General features: G+C 30.8%; 1 protein-coding gene across 1 annotated transcript; it reads right to left on the bottom strand.

Annotated features, from left to right (window-relative positions):
• Nucleotides 1-585: 585 nt before the first annotated feature.
• LOC143047180 (uncharacterized) lies at nucleotides 586-10,722 on the bottom strand. The gene is made up of 10 exons (XM_076220169.1): nucleotides 10,262-10,722; nucleotides 8,468-8,578; nucleotides 6,254-6,385; nucleotides 5,575-5,706; nucleotides 4,594-4,704; nucleotides 3,630-3,802; nucleotides 2,819-2,959; nucleotides 2,315-2,425; nucleotides 1,946-2,033; nucleotides 586-1,400 (listed from the first exon to the last, which is right to left on the bottom strand). The coding sequence occupies exons 1-6, from the start codon at nucleotides 10,638-10,640 to the stop codon at nucleotides 3,729-3,731; spliced, it is 939 nt and encodes a 312-aa protein (XP_076076284.1). The 5' UTR covers nucleotides 10,641-10,722; the 3' UTR covers nucleotides 586-1,400; nucleotides 1,946-2,033; nucleotides 2,315-2,425; nucleotides 2,819-2,959; nucleotides 3,630-3,728.
• Between the last annotated feature and the right edge of the window lie 11,465 nt (nucleotides 10,723-22,187).

Below are 22,187 nucleotides of genomic sequence, written 5' to 3'. Positions count from 1 at the left end.
GTTATAAAAATAAGACATCCCTGAGGCTAGACTTTTTGCAGTAAGGGCTGTAAAACCAATGAGAGGGTGTACGTTTAGCTCTGCAGGTAATTATAGATAGGCAGTCACTAGTAGTGTTATGGGCGTACCTCATGCAGGCAGATATCCCGCTATTTGCACGTAACGGGACACTTACAGCGTCCTGTATGTAGTCTATTGCCAGGAAAACTTTCGTAAATTCAAATATTTGAAAACTGCAATGGGGAATTGCAGGTTAAAAAAAAATAAGAATACAAACAAGCACTTGAAAACGTCGACGAACACACGTAGATATATGGTCGTATATACATAATGGTAATGTATGCTATCAAAACACTTAATTCCCTATTGGACACCAATTAGTGCAATTCAAGGACTAACCACCATAAAGTTTAAATGTATTTGAAACAAAGTAAAAATTGTAATATCCAGCTTACATTTCTTGTTGTACTGTAAAGCTTACCATAATTTAAGACAATTATTATTTGAATCAGTGAACCTTGATAGACATTTTATTGATAATAGAACATTTGCTAATTTAATGACACTTCATCAAAGACAAACTGCTAAATATTTAAATTTATTTTTCTGTAAAAGAAAGGAACTTCTTTATAAGTAACAATCACATTGCGTAATGCAAATTTGAACATTAGGTTTAAAGTGACTTATAGGTCCAACGGGCCGGGTGTAAATTTATTTAACTATTGTATTCTTATTAAGTAATATTATATATGCTACACATGTCACTATAATAAATGATATACTTACTTACTTACTTACTTTAATTGAAACTGAAAAATAATGACAAAATTCAATATACTTTTAATTTCTATACGGTGCAGAACCAATTGTTTTCCATATGACTCGCTTGTGTTTAAAAACACTATTATAATCTCATCTGATTTATAAACCAGTTCGTTTCCTCCCTCCTAATTTCGCTTGTAAAAGATGGACGAAAGATACCAGAGGGACAGTCAAACTCATAAATCGAAAATAAAAGAGGGACGAAAGATACCAAAGGGACAGTCAAACTCATAAATCTAAAACAAACTGACAACGCCATGGCTAAAAATGAAGAAGACACACAGACAAACATTGGTACAGATGACACAACATAGAAAACTAAAGAATAAGCAACACTAACCCCACCAAAAACTAGGGGTGATCTCATGTGCTAATGCATTCCTCATATTGCATTACTAATTTAGAAAAGCATACACAAAGTTATATACATTTAGATTGACAGAAAATAAGAACTGTGTCAACTTTTTTTAAGTTAGCCCATCCATGCTTTTATTGGTTTCTTTGTAAATGGAGGAGGTTTTACTATTCTAGGAGAAAATTGTTTCTCGATCGTGTCCTCGTCCTCTCTTTTACTCGTGCTGAAACAATTATCAAAGAAAAAATTATTATTGTATTTCAGTTGATAACAAAATTGGTAAACTGAAAAGTAACGAACATTTGAATTTTTATTTTTTAAGTAAAGGATTATACACAGATTTAAATTGTACTCGTATTATAACCGTTATAGCAAACCTGTAATTACGTTAATTACGAATTTTTGTGTCTTTTCTGTACTGGTTCTTATTGTATGTTTTTTTTATTCGCGTTTAGTTTTTAACTGAAATGTTTTCAAAGGGTGGATTGAGATTTTAAAAATCTAGTTTAACAAACTTACACATACAGGTGCGAGTTCCAAGTAAAGAACCTTTCGATGGTGTCTTTATGTATATCTAAATTGTTTCTGCTATTTGACGAATTTTATTTTGAAGACATATAATATAATATAATATAATAACTGCGCTTTTAGTATTCTTATAGTTGTAAATAGTCTTAATCAATAAAGGACATTCATGAACAACTTATGTGTTGTGTTAAACTAAATTACATTAAATTCGAATATAGCATATTTTTTTTCTAAACTTACCAAGAAGAGATACAGTACAAACAACAACACAATATCAACAGACCAGCCAGTGCAGCTAAACACAATGACATTATCCCCCACCATTTCACTGCAAATAAAAATGTACTTTCAGCATTACTAAATAACAAGCCTCTATCATAATGAATATTTTATTTTGATTATAATTCGTCAAATTTTTTTACCAGTATATTATCTTGGTAACTGTATTTTTTAAAATTAACTGCTTCTCATTTTCACTATAAAAAAAAGTTTGATGAAACGAAAAATTAAATACCAGTAGTTACATTTGATTCATTCGTACAACATTTATAAGTTGTCTTCTTAAATTCTTCCTAAATGATTAGTATTTAACTTAAATAAGTAACTTACTTTTGGTGCAGTTTATTCCAGTGAAGAACATATTACAGTCGCACTTGTATTTATTCACCATGTCTATGCAATGACCAAATGAACATGGCTCTTCTTCACAGTCATCTTTGTCTGAAACATTAGATTACATTAAATCAAGTGAAAGTGAGAATAATAAATCAAGCATTTGTTGTTGACGCAAGTAAAGTCTTTCAGAACTAAAAACAAATGTATGGAAGTTTCAAACAAACATAGATGTACACGTGAATTTACCAAACTAGCCTTTCATGTTACTGTTTAGTATAAGGCATTTTGAGTGAAGCATCCTAATGTGTCGGCTTATTTAAAATTGATTGCACTATATATATATATTGTATTCTTAAATAACTAATATACACAAAACATTAATATAATACAAGATACGTGTATGGCAATGATATGTTTCGTTTCAATAACATCAAATATGTTATTATTTCGACCCATCTGTCTTCAAAAGGGATGGTTTGATAATAATGAAATACATACCGATCTCGCAATGTCTTCCTGCGTATCCAGGTGAGCAGAAACAGAAATAGTCTTGACCCATTTGTACACATGACCCATACTGGCAAGGTGAAGAGACACACGATCCGCCACCATGTGGTCTTTGATTGTAGATGGGGTGTCCTGTATAATGCTCAATTTTTTCAAATTACTTTTATCAATGAAACATTATTTGGCATCAACAAATCCTTATTATAGGAATATAGGCGGTGCAAAAATAATGTTGCTGCATTTTTTATAACTATTATACATTTTGAAGAGAAAATACGGACGTATCCGGGTTTTACGTATTTTACTTCAAGATTTCTCTAAGGTTTTGCGCATTTAGTTTATTATTTTGTATTTGAGGTAGTGCTTTTTTGACCGACTTATCTCTCCTTTTTTGTCTTTTTTCTTTCTTTTTTTTTTTGTCTTAATGGTGTTTGGTTGTCCATAACTTTTTTCAACTAATTAATTAAAATTTCGACTACTGTCCCCTTTTTTCTAAAATTAAATAGTAAATATATACTGTGTACTAGCTAGGTCACGTTTGTATTATCATTATCAAGATAGTAATAGTCAACGTTTGGTTTTGCCTTTATGAAAACTTTAAATATCCAAGTTTGCGGTTCAATGGGAGGAAATATATGATTTGATTGTAATTGTCTTGATATCTCATTGCTCTAGATTACTATAAGTTCTTTTATCTAATTTGAATAGGCAAACTTTCTAGTCAGTATCAATGTGCTGTATTATTAATAAATCTAATTTTAATAAGTAATAATGTATAATACTAACAAATATCTCTACTTACTTGATGTATGTGTAGGCAATGCAGTCGGGTTTGTTGTTGGATGCGATGTTTTTTTAACTGCTGTGGTTTTCTTTGATGTTGTTGGATCAGGTGTTTTGGTCACTGTTCTTTTTGTTGAGTTGTCGGTAGATTTGTAGTTGTACTTGGACAGAAAGTTGCATTATAATTTGTGTCTAGAACGTAAATTAAAAAACAAAACATCTAAATAGCATGTACTATTGCAGTACGTATGCAGCATCTGCTCAATAATTTTATAACGTATACAGATCTGAAAGCGTCCAACAGCTGCTCATTAATAATGTTATATAAGCAGTTTCCGCTTTAAGTCACACCGAAGTTTGACTTCAGTAAAAGAGTAGGGCAGACGCGTTCTAAACCATTACACTTCGTTGCCTCGATTTTTGGCCAAATTTAATTTGCAAAGCCATTCCTGGTTTTAATGTATGCTGTCGTGTTGCCTCCTTTTTCTCTTGTCATCTTCTTTATTTGTGCTGACCTTTGACTTATGATTTCGATATAACTTAGTGTTTAGTCAGACTTTCAACCATAAAAATTCATGGCGAATTTGATATATTATTTCGTCTGAATTAAATGTAAGTAATTAAGAATTACTAATTATTTTCGAATCAAAATATTATAAGATTATGTGCCAAAACCTGTAATGTTATTCTGAAAAAACGCCGAGAAGTTTTATATTGTAAATAATAACTTAATAATTATGTTGTATAACTTTGCGATTCATGTTTAATATTTATTACGTACAAACATATTGTTTTAGTTGATTATCGTCTCTCATCAATCTGTACAAATTTGCTTATGTTTATAAAATGTATGTTTTATAAAAGTTTTGTGAAATTTTATACATAAGGTGAGACGTAAATAAAATATTAAATTGAATTGAATTAAATTAAATTGAATTGAAATGAATAAAAAAATATCGTTATGCTTCAAAATGTTCACATACATTGCTCACAATGACGTCCTGTAAAACACTGCCTACACTGACAAGTAAAATTATTTTCTGCACGAATACATCTTCCATTGTTCATACAAGGTCGATTCAAGCAAGCATCAACTGTGAAATAAAACAAAACATTAGATTTTTTTAGGTTTTTTTTTTTATAGTTTTAACGGGTAGGTTGTTTTTATTGATTTGCCATGACATTGAAAGACGATTATATCCTGAAACATTTTATCGAAACATTTATCGTTAAATATCATTTTGTTATCGTACATAGAAAACTACTTCCACGAAATTCTTATTATTTACCTCTGTAACTTTAATGGTTAAAATGTATTTTGAAATACATATAAGCACTGTGTTAAAACTATCTCATTCCTAGATTTTGAATTTATGCCATAAACATATGTAACGTTATCAAAAAGAAAATGAATGTTACTAACGATATTGCATTAGAATAGAAGTTAGATGTGTACTTGATTCTTATGGAAATTTTTTTTATCACCAGAAATCTCTTTTATTATTAACTCCTTATTTTCATTATTTTTAACAAAATTCTTCAAGATATCGAGAAAAAACAGATGGAATCATATATATATGTAAAACTTGATTAAGTGTACTCTTCAAAGTATTTAGTATGATCATGACTTTCAAGTATTTTTACCTCAAGCACCAGGAAAAAGTAAAATAACAAAAATACCGAACTCCGAGGAAAATTCAAAACGGAGAGTCCCTTATCAAGAGACAATTAAAGTCGACATGCGCATCTGGTGCCGTTAATATTACTACAGTAGATGCTTACAATGTCGACAAGCTATCAGATTAATTTTATCGGTTTGAAATCCGTTGGACTCCCGTTGCTTTGAATTTCAACATCAGTCTCAATCTAACCAAACAAATGAGACATGAGTCAGTCAAACATCCATTGGTCGGAATACTTATAAAACTTTATGATTTATCAATTGAATATATTAAATAACTTACTATATTGACAAAGGTTACCATAGTAACCTCTCAAACATCTACACGTAGGTTCATACACATAATGATGATTTCTGTAAAGACGTCTTGTATAGCAAGTGGAATTATTCTCACATGTTGTATTGTCACAATAACCTAATGAATGTATGTAAGTGACACTATTTAATTATCACACATTTAATTTTCCTAGATAATTTCTAAATGGATTTACACTAATTTCACCTTAAATTGATGCTTCAGAACGATAAATAATTTAAACTTAAACGAATCATAGGCGCCTTCAACGAAATACTTCAAACCAATGGTATCTCATACTAAAGAAACGGATTTTGTATTATATGTAGATCATGTTCTCCTGATCATATAGAGGTGACGGGATTTTCACTAAGTCATGTTGTTGTCATGATATTGAGGTAACGGGTTTTTTTTCCTATCCGATTTAGTTTTCGAGATATAAACTCAATATAAATAAGAAGATTTGGTGTGAGTGCTAATGAGAAAACTCTCCATCCAAGTAATAATATGTTTTAACCAACTATCAAGAAAATTCGACAGACGTTTCTTGTACATTAATCAAAGCGATTGCAAAGAGCGGTTTCATAAAAGATTTTTGAAAAAAGTTTACGACTAAGACTTATACAAGTGATTGGAAATTGAAGGTATGTATACAGACTTAACTTACCAAGTTGGCATTTGTTTCCATAGTAACCAAGATTGCATTGACAGGAGGGTTCATATACATATGTGGTATTCCTTCTCACTCTTTTGGCGATACAGGATTGATGAACTCCACACTTTGTGTGATCACAATAGCCTTAAAACAATACATTTATAATTTGTTTTAGAATAATTATTCGCAAAAATGTATTCAATAATTTCAAATGACACTAAATAATTTTATTAATCATTTCCGTGACATATTTTACAGTGTTGTGTATCATAGGACTCTCCTAGTTCCCAAACCAACATTATGATAAAAAAATATGATTTAGTACTATATTATATGGCTTTAAAGTTTTTGATTACTTTCAATTTCATTCATAATAATCATATTAGATATACATTCACGAATCAATAAAGTATACAAGCATTGACAAACTTGGAACAGTGTCTGCGAACAATATTGCAATGTGTAATAATCAAAAGAAAACGTAACTGAGAAAATGAGTAATAAAACACATGCAAAATAGAATTCAAGAGCATCTATAACACTATATAAATGATGTTCTTTCACTAAATAATTCAAACTTTGGTGACTATATTGAACGCATCTATCCCATCGAACTAGAGATAAAGGATACAACAGTTAAGTCGGCCTCATATCTTGACTAACATCTAGACATTGACAATGAGGGTAGGTTGAAAACAAAACTTAACGACAAAAGAGATGATTTCAGCTTTCCAATTGTGAACTTTCTATTTCTAAGTAGCAACATTCCAGCAGCACCTGCATACGGGGTATATATCTCCCAATAGATACGATATTCCCGTCCTTGCATTGCCTATCATAATTTTCTTGATAGAGGGATGCTGCTCACAAGGAAGCTATTAAACCAAGAGTTCCAAATGGTGGAGTTGAAATCATTCCTTCGTAAATTTTACTGACGCCATCACAAGTTGGTTGACCGTTATGGAATAACCGTTTAACAATTGATATTGAATATGTTCCTTACGTCGGGACTTCAATCCTCTTCTCTTCCATGAATGTGACCTACCGAACTAGACTATTTACCGGATTTGTTATAACATGAGCAACACGACGGATACCACATGTGGAGCAAGATGTGCTCACCCTTTCAGAGCACCTGAGATCACCCCTAAATTTTGATGGGGTTCGTGTTGCTTATTCTTTAGTTTTCTATGTTGTGTCATGTGTACAACATGTACTATTGTTTGTCTGTTTGTCTTTTTCTCTTAATCATTTTTAGCCATGACATTGTCAGTTTATCTTCGATTTGTGAGTTTGACTGTCCCTCTGGTATATTTCGTCCCTCTTTAAATGACTATGTTTATTTTCTATGAATCATTGACAAATGTCTGAAGATCTTCTCTGGACAAATAACTTCGTTTTATACGATCCGTCGTCAATGATGCACACAGAAATATACAAACAAACTGTAAACGTACAATATACTTGTGAAACTGTTAAAATCATTTCTTTGCAAAACTATCGAAATAGACCAATTGAAACTCATTAATGAGACCAACAAAAATACATATGAATATTTAAATTATCTATGTCTTATATTTTAAAAAGCATTGCAAGAAAATGAATCGAATATTTTTACACAGGTTGAAAGAGATTGAATAGAAGTACTGTAACAATAAAAACTTGGTAGAATTACTAATACATCAATATTAAATTTTTTGTTCTTATCAGTATCTAGTCCCCGTATAACAAAAATTTACTTACAATACTTACTTACTCAGCTTGTTAGGGGATTAAACAAAAAGAGTCATTCCATCACAACAACGCTATTCAGGAGGTCTAAACATGATTTATTGAATGGTCAAAATTAGAATGAATTAGAAGGATACTTGTGAAACGATTGCCTAATTTTCAATAAAAAATAAACGATTTTCAAATGTAATTCCATGCCTATATAGTAAGTTATAAACTATCAGTTTTGACAGGAGTATTTGTATGTTTAAATTTAATTTTTTTTAAATCATACACAATAATCAATATCTCATATTAACTCATTTATAAATGTGATGTACATGTATTGAAGAAATAACGGAGGTATAAATTGAAATCAATATTTGAATTACATTGTATGTATAACATGTATATGAATGGTATCAAAACTGTGTTTAGCTGATAGATACGGAAGCCTTTTAGGGCCATGCTAGTCTACTGATTATTCTTTACGTAAAAATATCATAACTATTTTACCATGTTCACAATGTCCTCCATAATATCCAGAACGACATCGACAGAAATAGGAGAACAACCGGTCATAACAATAACCGTGGTGACAGGGATTACTGCTACATTCGTTTATTTCTGTAATTAGGTGAAACAAAATCTAATTGAAATATTCTACAATTGGCATGAATTTCTATTGTTTCGTTTTTAGTTATGTTACAAAATGTTAAAGAAAAAAACTGATATGTCTTTCTGTCATTGTCTATTCATTTTGTCATTTTTTGTATGCATTGTTTCACTATAGAACACTTTTCAATCATTAAAAACAGGATGAATTGGTGTTAGGTTTCTTCTTTTTTTCTTGACAGGTTGTTTTTAGTTTCCCCTTTGTATTCTTTCCCGTTTCGCTTGGTCATATTTCCAGAACTTACAGCATTTGTTATACTGTACATGCATACTGTATTTAAAACGTCTTAATTTATAGAATGTACATATAAACTAGCTTGACGTATTCCTGAAACTAGCATAAACATTAAATGCAACGGTAACATTTTCAAAATAATAGTTTTACTTTAAAATTGTATGCTTCCGGGGCACTTTTTGGAGAAGCACAAGGCCAGCCGTTTAAAAGTCGTGAATGAAGAACAACCGACAGTCTAAATGCATCTGAATTCATCTTTGTCCAATGAAGCTGGTACCTTAGTTTTTAAATAAATCTTAATTGATGAATTGCCAATGTAAGAAAACTATGTTATTAAAAATAGCAGGAACAATTCATGGACTACTGAGCTAGCACGAACGAAATTTTTTATGCATTTTTTTTAATAAACTTTTGTACATACATGTGCCACACGCAGTTAGTTTTTTTCTTTGTGTGTTACATTTTGGTGTTGTGTTTCTGTTGTATTGTAGTTCTCTTATATTTGATACGTTTCCCTCAGTTTTAGTTTGTAACTCGGATTTGTTTTTTCCCTATCGATTTATGAATTTCGAACAGCGGTATACTACTGTTGCCTTTATTTATACTTACATAGATATAAATAGTGATTCTGACATTCTATTCTTTTTAATTCTGACATTGTATTGTGTTTTATCCTGACATTGTATTTTTTTGTAAGAGGTATAATACACCAATGCAACATCCAAAACGCATAAATCGAGAGCAACTGAAAACTTCATGGCGAAAACAAAAGACAACAAAAAACAAACAAGTTCATAAAACGCTCCATAAAATACTAACGACTGAGTAACAGGAAATTTGTCATAAAGTAAAGAGTATTTTAAGGTTATATGGAGGAGTAATTCAATCCATTTCAGCCATTGGCACCCGTCGTGTTAGATAGATATTTCAGTTTAGGAACTTTTTTATACCGTTTGTATTCGGTTTTGATCAAAAGGAATAACCTTTCTCCGGTGAGAACGAGAATATTTATGAGCTTTATTTTTTTTTATTATTATTATTTTGATATTGATGGTGATGTTTCGTTGTCAAAAGACTTCTAACTTAACATGTATTAAATTTCAATAATATGCGGTTAAATGGTAAGATTAGTATCATCTTTCATTTTCCATTTGAAAGGCCAAAAAGTCAATAATATAACCGTCTCTATTGAGTTGATTCAGAAGTTTTTTTCATCTTTTTTGGGTTTGAGCATTGTTAATGAATGAAAATCCAGAAAAGCGCTTAAAAGTTCTGTTCTTCTTTAATTTGCTTAATAATAAGACAATAACAATTTTCGATTCTTCTAAACATTTGTTAGAAAAGTGTGGCGGTAGAATGGAGAGCTTTGTTTGTTTAATGCATGAAATTAATATACTCACGTAGCTCACAACAGTGTCCCCATGTTCCATTTACACATTCGCATTTTGAAGTTGAAACATTGAATTTGCCTTTATTATTGCATACTTGGCCACATGGTTGACTTTCTGTTGTTTTATTGTTGAATTCATCTTTTGTCATGTTACATCGCACTAAACACTCATCAAGAGTCTTGACCTTGTTGACATCGCAGCACATAGCTTTTTGTCTTGTGTGAGTACCTCCTCCGCATCTGGCATCACAGCGACCCCATGCCATCCAATTACCTAAGTCACATTCATTATAACCTTTTCCACATCCCTTTCCAAAACCATCTACATGCTGATGAATTAAAAGTATGTAATAGATGCACAAAATTCCTGCTAGTGAGGCAAAACTCATTCTCTTATTATATCGTTTACTTATTTCACTAAATTGAATTATTTATTTTACGAAATAACAACAGGACGTCCATAGTTAATGAATAGTTATCAATAATGTGTTTTATTGTATTTCATGATCTATATATATATATATATATATATATATAAATATTTCTATATATAAATATAAGATTAAAGTCAGATAGTTTGATCGAAGGTGATCTTGGCAAAAATATGTGACAGTATAACACCTTCGTGGTCAGAAAACAGATCAGAAATAAGACTGAAGTTCGTTCGTGATATTCTTACTGAGTCATAGTGACTTTTTTCTGAGTTAAAAGTATTTTTTAATTTTCAAGCTGAAAACTAAAATCAATGGAGTGTTTACATAATTTAAATTCACATTATACGATGGAAAAAAAAGTTTTTGAATAAATCATGAATTGCGTTATTGCCTTTATCCTGTCTATCCAACAAACAAAAACATGTTATTATAAGATTTAATAAATTGATAACATTTTTAAAAGAACATTGCACGAATATGATTCATAAACTCATCCTAAATACCAGGATTGAAATTTTGTATTTGCGCAGACACACGTTTCGTCTACAAAAGACTCATCGGTGACGTGAGAATAATAGTCGAAGATGAAAAAAAAAAGTAAAATCACAAAAATACTGAACTCCGAGAAAAATTCAAAACGGAAAGTCCCTAATTTAATGGCAAAATCAAATGATAAAACACATCATACGAATTGAAAACAACTGTCATATTCCTGACTTGATATAGGCATTTTCAAATGTAGAAAATTGTGAATTGAACCTGATTTTATAGCGCTAAACCTCTCACTTGTAGGACAGTCGCATCAAATTCCATTATATTGACAACCATGAGTGAACATAACAGGTAAAATTGGGGTACAGCAGTCATCACCGTGTCACAATCTCAATCAGAACAAAAACAAACAAATATCTAACAAAGACGCACAAAAAGCATCTATACTTACTTATACATGCATTTTAAATCAACCCGTAAAGGATTGAAATATTTTAAGTCTTGTGACTGAAAAGTAAGGTTCACATAAACTCAAGTGAAGTCCACAATTGTTTTTGATTTGAAAATCTTTTTCTGTGAGATTTTTTCTCCCTTTTGGAAACCCTGAATCTGTGGTATCACGAACGACCTTCAGTCTTATTTCTGATCTGTTTTCTGACCACGAAGGTGTAATACTGTCACATATTTTTGCCAAGATCACCTTCGATCAAACTATCTGACTTTAATCAAAAATCTAATCTGATAAATATAAATGAAACTGGTATCCAACTTAATGGATTTTCAAATTGTATGCAATTTCCACGAATAAACATCTGATGTTATGCAACAAAATTATCAAATGGTTGAGGACCACAAAAGTGGCATAAATAATATTCAGCCGGTCTTTTACGTTTAAACAACTGTTTTTGATGTAATTTGTGATTTTTTCTTAGTTTTCAGTGTAGTGTTTAACTCTTTTTGTTTTGCTATGGTAGTGTCTGTCTGACCAAATTAAGACTTATGGACTCTTTTTAAAATCGTCCTTTTTTATTGTTAAACATTTTTGAATGTATTTAAATGCATTTATTTACAAATTTTGTGAACCGTTAGTAAAATAAATAATTAGTGCATCAGATACGAAGGGGAAAGTTAGAAATTTAAAATTTAATATCTAACAGAAAACGAATACAGCTTTTTCATTAAATGAAACTTTTTACAATTTTCATCTTTTAAAACCTGTCAGTAGACAGAGGAACATGTGGAGGGCTGAAACAATATTTTCTGGACATTAAAATAACCCTCTTTAATTTTATCAGTTAAGTTTAAATTCGACTAGAGCGTGTTGTCTTTGTCACAGGACGATAATCCCTTATATAACCTTTTGCGAATAATGAGTGAACATTTATTTTTCACGGCTTCTTCAAAACAAACCTTGAGAAATAATTTTCATACTTTAAACCACTGACATAATTTAAAATATTTTGACCTATAGAATTAACCTAAATTTTACCGAAATCAGAAGAATTGAAAACTAAAAGGATTTTATTGATAAACATTGATTCAAACCAATACAATGGTATGATAAGTTGATTGACATATGTGAAACAAATACTATTAAATTATAAATTCCACTAATATTCGTGATGTATCCTAGGCTGATTTTTAATTAACAGTACAAGTAGGTATTTTTCAAATCCTGGTACTTGTATTCATAAAAGGCAATAAGACAATACTTTATTATTAAATAATACTTGTATTCATAAAAGAAAAAACATGCAAGATTGCTGTGGTTGAAGGTATTTCAAACACCACACATGGTTTTCATTTCATATTATTTAATTAAATTTATATATTCAAATGAAAGTTAACTTACTTTATCTTCAATTTTTTTGACGGCTTATTATTTCTGTGATTTGGATTTTGAAATCACTATTTCATTTAATTTTTGTTTATTAATAGAATTGTATGTGGGGTTAATAGTCATGCTATCCAAAGATAGAAAATACAAACGATCTTTCAATAACGAAAATGCAATAATTTAAGATCTATATGGTCTCAATTCAAAAAGAAATTGAATGTATTTACTAGACACTGTACAATAATCTGCCATTTGTACCTTTTCAGTAAGAACAAAAACAACCACGTAAAAGTGTTTAATTTTGGACAGGCACAGTAACATTACTTTTGTTTTACAATAAAATTGTTGCTTAATTTATTTCGATCCTCCTCTCTGTAATCTCGATCAGAAAAGTGCTAATAGATTAATGAAATACATTTATTTAAATTTCAGTAAATTATTTTGGAAATACAAGTTGAATCGAAGCAATACGTATATTTAATACCGAAAGAATATCCAGAGAAGCTGTAATTCTTTTTTTTTTTTTTTATTTACAGTCTGCACAATGTTAAAAGATTTGTTTATCCAATATCACGCTTTGTTTCAATTGATTAACTTTTTTAACGAAGATTCTTTTTTTAATTTTTCAACCATATTAGAATGCTTATTCGGACAGAAGAAACAACTTTGGACGCACTAAAGTTATTTTTCAATTTTTCCTTACGATCGCTCGTTATTTTTACTTCATTGACGATTCGTTTGTTCTTTACTATAAATGTTGATTTCTCATTTTCCGTTTGCATTGAATTTGAACGTCTACCACCGCTTTTCAATCGGCCCTGTAGTTACAGAAAACTATCTGTATGTTTTTTCTTCAAATAGTTCAACTGTCTTTTTTGTAAAAACAAAATTCCAGACGATCAGAAACTAGATCGGTTCAAGGTGGTCATGTTGTCAACGATTCTATTTAGTATTATCACATGGAAATTAATGACCCTTTTAAAGAAGATTTCTGCAAAGTATGATTACATTTTGTTCTATGGTTGTCAATAAACAGAAGATGATGACGTACAGAAGACGTGAAAGTATGACAATTATTTGCCTAACCTGCCTTTGGCGAGTATAAAAAAGATAGAAAAAATAGTGTACATCATACCATTGATATAAAACAAAACCATGATTAGCAAACTTTTGATATAATATGGCCATTTTTCCGTGTGGAAGTTTTTTTCTTTTTCTTTTTTTCTTTCTTTTTCTTCAAAATGTTTAATTGCTGTTTTACGTACACAATTCATAGCTTACACATTTTTTAAGATAAGTGCAATGAGACTGATTTACAAATATTCTAGTGTGAATCAATCATTCTATAGTAAGGTCATTTTATCATGACTAATGCGAAGCATTTTTTGTCTGATATGTCAATCATGATTGGTTTTAGTTGCATGTATATTGTCACTGTATTAACATCAAAGTTTTAACGCATTTAAGTTTCTAGGTTGTGTAACAGTACATTTGACAGTAATAAAATAATCATATCTGTTTCAATAGATATAGGAAGATTTAATATGAGTGCCAATGAGACAACTATCCATCCAAGTAACACTTCATAAAAGTAAATCTTTTATAGGTCAAGGTACGGCCTACAACACGGAGTTTTGGCTCACACCGAACAGCAAGCTATAAACATTACTAGCGTAAAACCATTCAAACGGGAAAACCAACGGTCTAATCTATATAAAAACGAGAAACGAGAAACACGTAAGAGCTACATAAACCGACGACCAAGACTGTACATCAGATTCCTGACGTATGCCAGGTGCAAACATTTTCAGCAGGATTAAACGTTTTAATGGTACAAAACCTTCTCCCTTTTCTTAAACAATAGTATAATATCACAACATAGAAAAACAAGTCCATTCAAATCTAGTTTTAAAATAAATTACAGTTTTAGACGCTCAAAATACTCCTTTCTCTTTCCAGTGCAATTTTGGAAGTAAACTCAAACTTTTAAAAGCATAAGCGATTACAGATTATTGTTCTTCATTTGTAATTAAATTGAAACTGTGTAAATAGTTATCAAAGGTACCAGGATTATAATTTAGTACTCCAGACGCGCGTTTCGTCTAGATAAGACTCATCAGTGACTCTCATATCAAAATATTTATAAAGCCAAACAAGTTCAAAGTTGAAGAGCATTGAGGGTCCAAAATTTCCAATAAGTTGCCAAATACGGCTAAGGTAATCAATGCCTTGGATAAAAAAAAAAATCCTTAGTTTTTCGAAAAATTCAAAGTTTTTTAAACAGGAAATTTATAAAAATGACCACATAATTGATTCTTTGTACACATTTTGTTTTGTTTTATCTAGTCTCATTACATGTACATTCTAGTCCCCTATGTGATCAATATTAAGTATATTGATAAACAAGTATATTGATAAAGTATTATCTTTAATTTTTTTTTTATTTTAATATTTGATCTTTTGGAAATAAAAAGACACTTTAATTATATATATTTGAGCAGGAATGATCTTTCTCTTTCATTCTGCCTAATATATCTTTTTATTTTTATTTTTTTATATTACTTTGTCCAGTCTAAAAATAGAAATTTTCAATATCAATATAATCATTTCACACACCCAACATCCCTAAATAAATAACATTGTCAATTCATCAATCATGTCAAAACATTTTTCATCTCATTATTCACTCAAGACAGCTATGTGGAATATTGAAGGATTGACCACAGATAAATCACAAGATCCTTACTTTCTGGAAACAATTTCTAAGTTTCATATAGTCAGTTTTGTAGAAACTTGGAGTAATTCTGATCCAAAATTAAGTTTACCAGAATTTAATTCGATATCTTCAAGTAGTAGGAAAAAACACAAAAAAGCCAGACGTCATTCTGGTGGTATCAACATATTTGTAAAAAAATCTATAAATAATGGAGTAAAATCAATCCATAATGATCACTCTGATATAGCTTGGGTTATACTTGATCATACATTTTTAAAAAGAGATATATACTTTGCTGCTGTTTATGTATCGCCTGAAAACTCCAGTTGTAATGTACCGGATATTAACTCTGTATATGCACATTTACTGTCTGATATTGAAAAATATTGTAAACTAGGAGATATAATGGTGCAAGGTGATTTTAATGCCCACACAAATACCTCACCAGACTATGTGTTATTTGATGAATCTAAACAACCATATGTAGTTGATAATTATTATGTAGAAGACAGTATAATGCCAAGAAATAATCTTGACCCCAAACGTATTAATAATAGTGGTAGATGTTTGCTTGATCTTTGTAAAGAAACAAGCCTTACAATATTGAATGGTAGAACGATTGGTGATTTACATGGTAAACAATCATGCATAACATATAATGGATGCAGTCTTGTTGATTATACACTTGTGTCTTTTGATTTACTTAGCTTAGTTGGTTATTTTGAAATACATGAATTAACGTCACTATCAAACCATTGTCCAATCAGTTGTACATTGTTAACTTTTTTCCGTTCCACAAATTTTGTTAACCAAACACAACTGGATCCTCTTCCAGGAAAATTTATTTGGTCACCTGGAGCCATAGAGGCATATGTGAAGGATATCTCCAGTAAAGAAAATAAAACTAAATTAGCATTATTTACAAATAATTCCTTTAAAAGCAGTGATTCAGCTGTACAATCATTAACATCAATTTTATATGAAAGCGCAAAAAAATCAGCAAAATTAGTAAACAAAATGCCTAATAGAAGAAAAATAAAATCTAAAAGAAAGCCATGGTTTTCAGACTCTTGTAATGATTTGCGTAAAACAGTTAAAAGTTATGAAAAACTGGTTAACAAATTTCCATATAATAACACTTACAGAAAATCTTTTTACTCCTGCCGCTCTAAGTATAAAAGAGCTTGTAAAAAGGCAGAAAGATCATACAAAAATAAAATATGTTCTGAGATAAGTGCAAATGTTAATAAAGATCCTAAAACATTTTGGAATCTTCTACAAAAACTAAGTAAATCTTGTAATAATGAAGATTCTGTACAGTTTGCACAAGATGAATTTATCAGCTATTTTAAAAAACTAAACAAAACGGACGAGAGTTTTAACCCATTCCAAGAAAAAATTCTCAAAAATTTTGAAACATTCTTTGATGATTTTCAAAAAAACAACAGGGCTAATGACTTTCAGGAACACATTACAACAAGTGAGATTGTAAAGGCAATTAAGTCCCTTTAAAATGGGAAAAGCACAGCTACTGATCTTATTTCAAATGAAATGTTGAAAAATGGAATATCAGTCTTAACAAAACCATTACAAAAGTTATTTAACTTAATTTTGAATAATGGAAGTTTTCCAAAAGTTTGGAATGAATCATTTTTAGTACTCCTACATAAAAAGGGAAGTAAAAGTGACCCTGGTAATTACAGAGGGATATCCATTACTTCAAACCTGGGAAAATTGTTTAATAAAATAATCCTCTCTCGATTACTTGCTCATATAAATGTAAACAAATTAATAAGTAATAACCAGATTGGCTTTAAAGAAGATAGTCGAACTGCAGACCACATTTTTTCCTTAAAATCTATTGTCAGCAATTATAAAGCCAAAAACAAAAAAATATTTGCTGCTTTCATTGATCTCAGAAAAGCGTTTGATACAATTTGGAGAATAGGATTATTTCATAAACTACTACAAAGTAATGTACCAGAACATATTTTTAATATAATATTTTCAATGTACTCTAATACAACAAGTAGAATTAAATTTTCTAATGGTCTTAGCCCATCGTTTGAATCAAACTGTGGTGTTAAACAAGGAGATGTATTGAGTCCTCTTCTCTTTAATTTTTTTATAAACGACATACTTAAAGACTTGGAAAATATCAATGCAGATCCAGTTGAAGTTGGTGATGTTTCATTAAATGCACTTTTGTATGCAGATGATATTGTATTATTATCTGATAGCAAAGAGGGTTTGCAAAATTGTCTCAATACATTAAGTAATTATTGGAAATTGCAAGTCAATACAGAGAAATCAAAAGTAATGGTTTTTAATTCAAACGGAAAGTCTTTTCTGAACGAATTTTATTATAATGGCAAATCCTTAGAGACAATTAATACTTATTGTTACTTGGGTATTAATATTAGATATAATGGCAGTTTTAATGTCGCCATCACTTCGCTTATGGAAAAAGCTAGGAAAGCGTATTTTAAAATAAAGAAAACAATAGGATTAGATAACCCTTATAAACTTCTGGAAAAACTTTTTGATTCCTTAGTAGCCCCTATTCTCCTTTATTGTAGTGAAATCTGGGGGATTATTTCGACATTTAAAGACAGTGATGCCTATGAAAAGTTGCATATAAAATTTATTAAAGAAATCTTGGGAGTACACTGTAAGGCCTCGAATGATGCATGTCGTTCCGAACTTGCAAGACTGCCATTGAAAAATAGGATAATGTTATCTAGCATTAAATTCTGGGATCATTTAATCACTTCAGAAGGAAGTTTAGTTCACCAAATATATAATGCTACAAAAAAAAGCAACCCATGGGTTAAAAGGTTAAATATTATTATTCAAAACTTAGGTTTATCTTATTTGTCAAATGATAACCTTACTATTAAACCCCTGTTTGGTTTCATAAAACAAAGACTAACTGATCAGGGTTTTCAGGAACAACATGCAAATATTTCAGAATCTCCTAAATTAATTTTTTTCCAGAGTGTCTACAAAATTAATGAACGGGCAGGTTATGTTGATGCTTTAAAAAATAGATCAGATCGATCATCATTATGTAAATTAAGAGTTAGTGCTCATAACCTTGCCATTGAAAGAGGAAGATATTTAAAAATGCCCAGAGATCAAAGAATTTGTGAAATCTGTAAAAGTGGCGAAATTGAAAATGAACAGCACATGTTGCTACACTGTAGCGGTTACTCCAGTATTAGAGAGTCTTTTGTATTAAAAATGTTTAATATTACAGGAAAAAGTGTAATCACATTGTGTGATAAAAATATAATAAATCTTATACTTAATAATACATCTTATAAGGCACTAAAATTATCTTCCTCTTTCGTAACAAATTGTTTTAATGCAAGAAGTAATCTATTGTAATAGATTTTCATTATACCTTTAATCGTTTATTTACATATATATATATAATTGTTTGTATTTTACTACCATGTATAGCAAATTGTTTATCCATTCGGTCATTACCATTTATTGTAAATGCGTGTGTGCCAATAAAATATTGTCTATTGTCTATTGTCTATTGATATTCATACCAACACCGAAATGTTGACTACTGGGCTGGCGATACCCTCGGGGACGAAACGTCCATCAGCAAATGTTTTATTTAATATAAAGATAACCTGCAGCTTTCAATGAGAAAAGTTATATAGTTCCAATGGCAATTTTATAGACTATATGCTTCGCTAATACCTAAATTATTTGTTATGACGCCTTTACTTACTTACTTAATCCCTTGATTACTCCGGGGAGTATATGGCATTGACGAACTTTCTCTATCTAACTCAAATTAGCGCCAGTTTTTCTAAAGTGTTCCAGCTATATCGTTGCTGCTTTATTTCAAATTATGTGTCTATGTGCCAGGTGTTCCTGCCTGCTTTGTAATGCTGCTTGTTGGTTTTAGCAGTGTGCGGCCTGTACAAACATCTTTCCTTTTCTTGATTTGGATTTCAAAAGAGGGACGAAAGATACCAAAGGGACAGTCAAACTCATAAATCTAAAACAAACTGACAACGCCATGGCTAAAAATAAAAAAGACAAACAGAAAAACAATAGTACACACGACACAACATAGAAAACTAAAGAATAAACAACACGAACCCCACAAAAAACTAGGGGTGATCTCAGGTGCTCCGGAAGGGTAAGCAGATCCTGCTCCACATGTGGCACCCGTCGTGTTGCTTAAGTGATTACAAATCCGGTAAATAGTCTAATTCGGTAGGTCATATTCATGAAAGGGAAGGGGATTGTAGTTACGACGTAAGGAACATATCCGATATCATTTGTGAAACGGTTATTCCATAACGGTCAACCAACTCGTGATGGCGTCCGTAAAATTTACGAAGGGATGATTTCAACTTCACCATTTGGAACTCTTGGTTTAATAGCTTCCTTGTGAGCAGCAAACCTCTATCAAGAAAATCATGATAGGAAATGCAAGCACGGGAATATCGTATCAATTGGGAGATATATACCCCGTATGCATTCAATATGTTTTTGGTCAGCTCTTTGACATAGGTCTTTAATTTTTACATTGACGAACCATCTAATGTGCATGATTCACCTTAGGCAGTAGTTGATGAATCTTTGGCGTCTAGACAACATTGTTTTAGTTGTTCTCCATGTCTCTGATCCATACAAGAGAACCAATTTTACGTTGGAGTTGCAAATTTTCATTTCTGTGCTTCTTGAGATGTTCCTCGCACTCCATATTTTCCCTAGAAAGCCTTTACTGTTGCTAAATTTAGTGTTAATTCACGTAATTAAGGTTATTTATGGAATTTGTGTTCTCTTAGGTCGTTACGGTTCGTCTTTTGTCGTTTTGTCGTTTTGATACATTGTTGTTAATAGTTATACTTAGTTCTAATATAATGTTGAGCTTTATTCAAAACATGTTAAAAGCCAGTTATTGTCTTCGGTTACCGTCTGAAATACTAGTACTATATAGTTTTTTTCTTTAGTATCGCTAACTTATATATAGCTGTAAGTGTGCACATTTGAATTGTTTCGCACTGCATACTATATAATCTATACATCTAGCTTACAATACAGCACGGTTGTTGTTTATTGCTGATTGCAGTGCGGTAGTCTTTAGAATTGTACAAGCTTGTCACTTGGTCGTTGGTGGATACTTGTCTCATTGGCATGAGTTGCTGGAAAATCAGAGAGAAATTCAATGTTCATAAGGGACATACACTTTACGTTTCTACAGGCCAACTGACGATTTTTTCAGGCCAACTTCAGTTATGTTTTTACAAACTGTGTTTAGCGTACATTTAAAAAGAAGACCTTTTCCAACGTGGGGTATCGAATAAAGCCGTTCCCAAGTCTAACTGGACGTTGCTAAGTATTTATACATCCTGCATAGACGAATCTACTTCTTCTCCAGAATCTGTCGTATATGTAGTGCTGGTCGATAGAAGTCGTTAAGTACACCATATTTTATTATACCTAGCTCAGTCAGCCTTTGGTTCCAAATTATTTCAACTTATATTGTTATTGACTATTTTTTGTAATTGGTAGGTAAAGGAGAGATAACTCCATTTACTCACTTTAAAAGTTCCAAAGATTTTTGTTTCATAACATTGCTTTAAGTCAATAACAAAACTGCGTAGATACAGTTTGCTTTTATTCCTAAAATTGTTCTTGTAAATTTAATAATTTTGGTAAAAATTGATTCTAACATATTCCTTAGTAGTGCGTAATGAATCCGTAATTTACAGTGTACAGTTTTTAATAATATTCTAAGATATTGTTCAAAGCTCTCTAATAGTAAACAAAATATTGGTATCTGCTGTGACCATAAACTTGTTTTTGTATTTTAATTTATTGTAGAGATTCGTCTCTTTTAAACATAATGGTTTTACACTTGTAATTTTTTGGGACCCTTAATAGCTTGCTGTTCGGTGTGAGCTAAGGCTCCTGATTGAAGAACGTACCTTAACCTTATAATGGTTTACTTTTATGAATTGTGACTTGGATAGAGATTTGTCTCATTTGCACTCATACCACATCTTTCTATACCTAATTAGGTCTTATTCCCCGTTCATAGATTGACGTTATAGATTATTTAAGCATCCCTGATTTGTAAACGTTTAAGCGTTCTCGATGTAGATGAATCCAACTTAAATTCAGTAATTATTTCATTCACTATCAGTATGATATTGTTCTATTATATGTCATTATGATGTATTTCTATTATGAATTAGAAAATACGTTGAACCACAAACGTCAAAATTATTCAATCGCGAAGTGGAATGAACTATTTGTGGATTCTTATAAATTCTAGAATAAAATTCATAACAGTGTAGCTATGGCCATTCATTGACTGGGGAAAATTAGGTGAACGTTCGTCTGTAATGCCCACTGCTCACGACGTACATAGAAATTTAAATTGTGAGGTCACCAAAGGTTCTAAACGCCTAAATAAAAT

Source organism: Mytilus galloprovincialis, chromosome 1, assembly GCF_965363235.1.
Source record: "Mytilus galloprovincialis chromosome 1, xbMytGall1.hap1.1, whole genome shotgun sequence".
Lineage (NCBI taxonomy): Eukaryota > Metazoa > Mollusca > Bivalvia > Mytilida > Mytilidae > Mytilus > Mytilus galloprovincialis.
The sequence above is the reverse complement of the archived record's forward strand: the minus strand, read 5'-3'. Positions and strand labels throughout refer to the sequence as shown.

Coding starts and splice junctions, on each gene's coding strand:
- LOC143047180 (XM_076220169.1), bottom strand. CDS start 10,640: ATGAGTTTTGCCTCACTAGCAGGAATTTTGTGCATCTATTACATACTT. Junction 8,579..10,261: donor GGGACACTGTTGTGAGCTAC/GTGAGTATATTA, acceptor ACCTAATTACAG/AAATAAACGAATGTAGCAGT. Junction 3,803..4,593: donor AGGACGTCATTGTGAGCAAT/GTATGTGAACAT, acceptor TTTACGTTCTAG/ACACAAATTATAATGCAACT.